The sequence below is a fragment of the Melitaea cinxia genome, chromosome 22, assembly GCF_905220565.1.
Source record: "Melitaea cinxia chromosome 22, ilMelCinx1.1, whole genome shotgun sequence".
Classification (NCBI taxonomy): Eukaryota; Metazoa; Arthropoda; class Insecta; order Lepidoptera; family Nymphalidae; genus Melitaea; species Melitaea cinxia.
Genome location: NC_059415.1, coordinates 10,207,490 through 10,215,983, shown reverse-complemented (window position 1 = coordinate 10,215,983; position 8,494 = coordinate 10,207,490). Strand labels below are relative to the sequence as shown.

The window sequence follows — 8,494 nt, the reverse complement described above, 5'->3', positions numbered from 1 at the left end:
GAAGAATTTAGGTTTTTAAACACCATACCAAGGCTAATAGTTAATATAAGTTTTTCTGTAATGTGGGTTTTTTATTCTGTCTTATTAAACCTACAAACCTCTTTAGTACGTTATGACGTCATCAACTTCATTAGCATATTACGACGTCATAATATGTTACAATTTATGTTATAGAGATTAAGGAACGAGGATAAGATGTTATTTATTATAAGCGAAGCTGTTAAATATTATAACAACTTTATATGTCAAGAACATGCTTTATGATTATATTTTGTAGATTTTCTTTATAATACACACATACGGTCGTCTGTTTTATGGTAAGCAAATTATTGCTTATGTAGTGTGATAACAGTTTCTCTAAAGGCCAACAATGTGCACACTACCTCTTTTACCACCACCAAACATCAGGGCCTGCCTACTTATTTGCCACTATTTCACTATAAATAAAATATCTCAGTTCAGCTTTGCATGTAAAGAACCTGGGTAAAACTAACATTTTTGTAATGTAACGCCTAATAGAAAAAAATAAAAATAAAAATTGCATGTTTTTAGAATAAAAAAGGACATGGGTTCATAAGCCCGTGGTACATCCACATAATACATATCACATGTAAAAAAAAAAAAAAAAATTGTAACTAATCCTTAAAAATTTCTATGATTAATGTAGCTGGAGTTGCTGAGTCACTCTGACAAAAGTTCTCCGACTCAGATATTAAATTACTTTATTCCATGCTAACATATTGATTCCTTCTATAAAGTTTTGGGGTACTACAGTGTAATATATATATAATAGAACAGATAGAAAACCTATATCCGATAATATTCCTTCTAAACTCTCAAGCAGGTCGACAAGGCAATGAACAACACACTAGATCTACTTAAGATAGTTAAACATGTTATATATCTATTCAATCCAGTCAGTCACATAGGACTTCACGACGGTTGAAGTCTTTACTACAAACAGATGAATACAAAGCGCTTCTGACTCCCGCAGACCTCACGTGATGTCGGATTTCGTCTAAAACGCAAGTAGATAATATAATATTCATAATTTTGAGATCTATAAACAACTATCTATTTTTAGTGTTGTTTTTTAAATAAAATTATGAATTATTATTAAAAATGTAGGTACTGATGCTCAGTCACAGTATGATGATATGGATCGGGCGGGAAACACGTAGAATAACCCAAACGACTTGATTAGGACAAATGTTTGTATGGTCTATACAAATAATTGTCATGTGCAGAGAAAAAATTATAGATCACTGATATTTCTGAATCCACAGAACTAAAATACATGATGTTTTTTAACAAGCTGTGCCCGCGACTTCGTCCGCGTGGAATTTAACAAACTAAAAAAATCTAATAAAAGTAGCTTAAGTTACTCCTTATTACATCAGCTATCTGTCAGTGAAGTCCGTGAACGAAGTGAACCAGTCCCGTCAAAATCGATCCAGCCGTTTCAGAGATTAGCCGGAACGGAACAAACAGACAGACAAAAATTATAACGATGTTATTTTAGTAAATGTACCGTGTCATACATATGAATTTAGTCAAAAGCGGATAGTTTAATATCACAAACAGACACTCTAATTTTATTTATTTGTATAGATAAGATACTTATACAGGAATATGAATACAGAAAAACACACAATATAATATTAAGATCGAATTTTGATAATTATTTGCTACCTAATATAATTTAAAAAAAAAATTCCATGCATAAAAATAAAAAATCAAAATAAAAAAACTATAAAATGCCGAAAAAAATTAAATAAAAAAACATAAAAATAATAAATGCTAAATCTAGACGAAAGTGCTTAAATAACTTCGTTTTAGTTTCAAACACCTCGCATTAAGCCTTGCATTCTTTATAACCTATAACGTTGTTTTTCGACAGAGCAATTAACGAAAACGTACTTCTACTTTACAAGTACGGGCCGAATTTTACACAGACGCCCCCGGGTAAACAACACTTAAAATATTAAATGTGTTGTTAAAACGTTAACAGTGAGTAAAAATTTGTTTTAATAGAAGTTGCTTTAGATATGAGTTTTTATGAATGATTTTGTTTTTTTGTGGAACTTTTGAATTGTTATTTGAATAGACCCGTATCTTGACAGGTGTCGCTCGCTTTAGCCTGTGATATCCCACTGCTGGGCACAGGTCTCTTTCCCCATGTAGGAGAAGGATCAGAATTTAGTCCACCATGTTGCTCCGGCTGATAACAATCGGGACTGGCGGCTTAACGTGCTCTCCGAAGTATGGTGGAGAGACCCACAAGGACTGCACAAACACCCAGACCACGGCAAACATGTGTATGGCTAATACAAATATTTGTCATGTGCGGACATTGAACCCGCAACCGCCAGCGTAACAGCCAAAAACCAGTGCTGTGACCGTTGCGCCACGGCGTCGTCGTTTTAACGTAAAACATAATTATGATAATTTTGGTGTCAACGGTGTCATTCATGTTAAATTTTGATCAAAATTGTCTTTAGTACAGTGCTTAAACATTAATATTATAAATGTGTCTCAACGGCTTTCCCAAGATTCCGTTTCGGGTATTTGAATATATCGAGTGTAGGTATAACTCAAACACATTTTCCCAGACCAATAGCAAATATTTATATGGCCTATGCGAACATTTGTCAAGAACTTGAATTGAGCCAGAATGCTAGACCACCAGGCTTTTTTGTTGTTGTTGTTTTGTCACACAGTGTCGACCTTTAATTCGTTTTTTCCTTGACCATATTCCACGCGGATGATTACGTCATAACTATCTGTAAATATTTAGTTCTTAAGTTGTGAATTGTATAATATCGTAAAATTGGAAATAAGTTTATTATATTTAATGTTTGATATTATATACTATATATAATACGATAATTTGATAACTGGACATATGGAGTCTGTGATAATTCTTGATATGTATGTACAGTTGATAAATATAATCACAATAAACAATAAAATATATCAAAGGAAAATCCATCTTTATTGGAAATAACTTTATTATATTTAATGTTTGATATTATATACTATATATAATACGATAATTTGATAACTGGATATATGGAGTTTGTGATAATCCTTGATATGTATGTACAGTTGATAAATATAATCACAATACACAACAAAATATATCAAAGGAATCCATCTTTAAAGAACACACACACACATACACACACACACAAAACATAAGTCCATAATAAAACAACTAAATCACAGACACATTTGTAAATAAAGTAACATTGAAAAAAAAACTGAAAACAAAAGATTTTTTTTTTTCAAACAATGTCACAAAATAACTCACGTATTAATATTACAAACAAAAGTCGAAAAATCAATCACAGCGCTCACCCTCGCGACATATAAGTTTTAATACGCGAACGCACACAAAACAATATATGTATATATATATATTTTTAATTCCAACAAAAGACTGCTCCCAAACAGTTGAGATTAATATCAGATATGCGTTTCCACACGGATGACTATTTTGTATGCAAAAACTATGCATGAGCGGAACATTAATTTTTTTGAGTACGATGGCGTATCGCGATGTCATTTGTTTAAAAGCTTACCGGATTCGATGGTTTTTTGATGGTAATCCTTGATTCAATATCGAATTTTAATTTTTACGTACGGATATGGGTTATTCACGAAAATTTATGATAATTTCTTTTTACCAATACTTATGAATATTTCCATGTTATTTTTTTTTTCCTGTTCGTTGTTACCTGTTGAAACTATTTTATATTATGTTTCATTCTACATAATAATTAGAAAGCTTACAATAATTAAAAGCTAAAAAAACTGAAACTCAGTCTTTTATCTCTAAATACAATGTTGTTGCTTACTGCAGAGCTGTGTTACGTTAAATATGTGACTATAATTGACAACTGCATCTTATCAAACGCGAGGGAATCAAATATTAAAAAATATATCACCTCCCTTATTGAATGACTGTTCACTAGGCATGTTCAAAAATGTATTTTGTTTTCAAAGATTGTGACACGGCCGATTAGTAAGCGGTTTATGGGGTATAAAATATCACATATACACTTACGTATCATACAAACAACGCAGTAAATATAAATGAATATCAACAGAATCTGATTAACATCTAAATTTATCTATAATAGACTTGTCCTATTCTAAGTATATACATATCTTCTGCTAGTTCAAATATTTTTTATATATATCAACATATATAATTATTTGTTTTTTATTTTAGTTTCGAGAATAACGATCAAAAAAAATTTACTCATCCATGTGTGCTGTCTTTTAAAAACTATGTTCGTAAAATTCGGTAATTCATTTTTATTATAAAGTAGCTGCCCGGAAAAACTTCGTTCTGTAGTAGTAATTTTTTTTTTACTTTTAAAACCTTCCGTGGTCCTTAAAGAATATACAAAAAATGAATTAGCCTATTTGGTCGAGCCATTCTCGAGTTATGCGCTTAGCAACATTCATTTTTACTTATATAGACATAGATAGACAGAAAAACATTACTTTAATACAAAATGAAAAGGCGAATAATAATTTTAATAAAGACCAAGCTTCATTTTCGTCAAATGCAATTTTTATTTAATAAAATTTTATTAGATTCTCTCGACCTTTGTGACTAAGGGAGCACTTCACTGTAATTGTTTTAGTTGATAAAAATTTGAACGTCGAGGGAAAGTGTTGTAATATATACGACTAGTCCCTTCCTAATGGATTTTGGAGGTTGAAAGATAGCAAAATCAGTAATATTTTTGAAATATTAGTAATTTGAATTGATATCAAAATAAGAGAAGGTTTGGAAGCTTAATCAACAATGCTGTTTGCGGATAATTATCAAGCCACGAGTAACGATCGCTTTCAGGTGATAACAACCGGTAACGACAACTCTCCGAGGCACTATAAGGTCTCCCACAAGTATATACGCTCTAATTAGAAATAAATTTTAATACAAATACAAACACAACATTTAAAAATAATTTTTCTATGAATAATCAACTTCTATGTCATCATTTAAATAGACATTTTATCTAATACTATTAAACGAGCAATTCCTTTGTCCCTGTTTTTAGACAATGAAAAAATGGCTACAATATAGTTAGAATACGAACGCAAATTTCGCAATTGTAAATAAAGTTGTAATAGCTCAGGTGGAAAGTCAAGTCAGTCGATCGAGATCAACCGATAACCACGCTTTAAATCCCCATGGCCCCAGATCGATTTTTTTTTCCTTTTTTTTAAATTGCACTCATGATTTTTTATTTAAATAACCAGTTCATATTTATTCGTATTTTATCAATATGTAATTCGTAAATATGATTTCCAAAAAACACGATTTACTAAAAATACCGAGCTAAGCTCGGTTACCCAGGTATTTTTTATTTTAAGACTATTTTAAGGCATATATTAAATTTATAAAATTCAGAATGTGTAGATGGGCCAGATTTGACGCCATTTTTGGCGTGAACTTGTGCAGGCCTATGTTCAGCAGTGGACTGTGGTAGGCTGAAACGATGATGATGATGTGATGGGCCAGATTTAAATAAAAAATTTCAAACAAAAATAATAAGTTATTTCCGCTTGTTGCTAAAAGATGGCGTTTCTGTCTAGCTCTCTCGCTTGTCTAAGCAAGCGCTGCTCTTGAAATTACTTATAAATGTAGTGTGCACATTTTAAAACTTCCGTAGAGAAATCGAGTGAAGTCATGATTCTTCTTTCTGTGATACATTGCGATCGCGGGCCGGATCTTTGACATCCCTTATGTACAAGATACCTATATAGATTGTTATCAGACATAAAGTCTTTCGTTAATAACTTAGATCATATGTATATTACTATGAATCACTTAAGCATCGTAAGCGAGTTAAGTAGATAAACAACTCTGCGTAATCTGAAACATTATACCTTACAATATTGTATTAATTATGGTAAGACACTGTTGTAGTTATGGATTTTATATTAGTAAGTATTATATAATCTAATAAGTGGTTAATTAGTAATATAAGGTTTAGTATTTTATTGCAATATTTATTATCAATTCAGCCTATCGCAGTCCACTGCTGGACATAGGTATACAAGTTCACGCTAAAAATGGCGTGAAATCATGTGTGTTGCATTAACCCTTGGGGTGCCTGGTGGGCAAAAATCACATGGCGTGCCTGGTGGGTCTATCATACCCGTAAACAATATCTTTGTTTTTTATGTTATTCAAAATTTGAAAAAGTGAAATAACCAGTATTTGTTAATTCTGAATATTGCTTTATATGATAAAATAAAAAAAATAAAACAGAATTTGTTTTACAAAATTTTATTAACTAAAAGAATAAACCTCTAATTTTATGTAACAAAAATCAACTCTTTAAGTTTAAATCAACAATATCAAATTTTTTTGGTCAATATTGAAAAGGTTAATATATTAAAATAGTTTAACACAGATTAATCAACTTACAGACTATTTATCTTTGGATACAAAAAAGAATATTGCTCCTAACTACTCAGTATTTGTGCGACAATTTTCGCATATAAAATTCGCGTGTTCCAGGCAAATGTGACTTGTGCAAGAGGCACAAGTGTACTTAGACTTGCGATTTTTTTTGCTCGGACATAAATAGCAACGCTTTTTTATGTATGAATCAGGTCTTTTGGGTGTTGGCTCGGAGGGTTCACCTATATGAGAGCCAATTCTCTTACGTAGGGTAGTTGACAGACGCATATTATTAAGTCGTTCAGCCTGATGTGGAGCCGTCAATGCAATGCCTAATTTTTTTATAAATTGTCTTCTACTTGCAATTGCACCAGGATTTTTCAACATGTGAACAATTTTCGCGTTTATTCCAGCGGTGTTGAGAATCCAGAAAAAAATTGTCAGTGGCCATCTTTTCGAGTTTCGAGATACATCGTATGTACGTATCAGTTTGTCCACGTTATCTACGCCACTTTTTGTTTGGTTGTAGAAGGTTATAATTGCAGGTTTTTGTTGATCACCTGTTTCAAGATCTATCTCGCAATCGTGGTGGTATGACGACAGCATGAAAACATTCTTATTTCGTTTTGGAATATACGATAGAATTGTCATATCCTTTTGAAACCCAAAAAGTGTGGTGTTCACGTCACGTTTTTCTTGAAACTTTGGTGGAATACAAGCTTTGTTTCTCTTCATTGTTCCCACAGCCGTCAATTTATGATTTTTCAGTAGGTATTCAAACGTGGGATGGCTCGTAAACCAGTTGTCCATCGTTACGTTTCTTCCTGTTTGAGAGATTGGCTGTACTATACGATCAACTATATCATGGGGCTTATTGCTTACCTTATATGGACCATCTGGCTGTTCTCCTGCATATATCTCCATTTTCAGAGAATAGTACGTTTGGGCATCAACAAGGGCTATAATTTTGATTCCATACTTGGCTGGCTTGCTGGGTATGTACTGGCGAAACCCACATCTACCACGAAAAGCTACCAGCTCTTCATCAATTGTTAAATTTTCGTATGGAACATAGACGTCTTGGCAAATTCTCACAAACTCTTCAAACAAATATCTGATAGGTGCCAACTTATCAATTGCTGATCTTTCTTCACGCGTGTCCAAGTTATCGAATCTCATACAATTAACAATGAACACAAACCGTCTCAAACTCATCGTTATTCGAAATATGTCGATGCCTGTTCCGTCATTTGCCCACAAATCTTTTAGGTTTTGTCTTCCAGATTTGAATAATCCAGCCAAGAAGAGTAAACCAATAACTGCTTTTAGTTCACTTAATGTGGTGTCTGAATAGGCATATTCATTCGAAGTGTTGTTAATACCCTTCCTCACATTGCGAATCTTACTGTTAGTATGTTCTAGAATTTCACTTAGCATACTTTCGGTGACAAACAGATGGAAGCAATCGAGTTCTTGTTGGGCATTTTTTGCATGAGGTTTTACTCCAGGTATTCCCGTTATAATATTTTCTGCTCTTGTGCGGACGCGAGAACTCGGAGGATTACGGTACCATACTGTGTTATCTTTACCTTTGTAAATTGATCTGCGAGCAAAATTACTCAATGGCTGAGACATCTCAACATCACTGTTATCGCTGTCACTATTATTTGGTTCAATAGGGTGTTCATCCTCTTCTTTCTCGGTATCATCTGAATCATGTTGGATACTCACGTGGTCCGACTCGGCACCACTTTCATCAAAAACTACATCCTCATTTTCATTTTCATCCAAATCTAATTCTAAAAGTTGTCTTATTTCAGTATCAGTGATTTGTCTGGCCATTTTTATCTGCAATAATATTATTTACATGAATAATTTACAATAAAAACACATTACAACATAAAAAATGAAAATAATTACTTACCAATTAAAAGTTACGTCGTGTGCCTGGTCGGGTCTCACGGACCCGTGCGTACAAAACATGCGTGTTACTGCTACGGATGCGCGTTGCGGACTGCGGAAGTGGTGGCAAAATGGCCGCTAGTCTATATCGCGAAGCTACTC

The 8,494-nt window shown here is 32.9% G+C and overlaps 1 protein-coding gene across 1 annotated transcript; it reads right to left on the bottom strand.

The window, feature by feature from the left end:
* Positions 1-6,496: 6,496 nt before the first annotated feature.
* Positions 6,497-8,272, bottom strand: LOC123664614 (piggyBac transposable element-derived protein 4-like). The gene has a single exon (XM_045599132.1). It carries the CDS (start codon positions 8,270-8,272, stop codon positions 6,497-6,499), a length of 1,776 nt encoding a protein of 591 aa, XP_045455088.1.
* Positions 8,273-8,494: the final 222 nt, after the last annotated feature.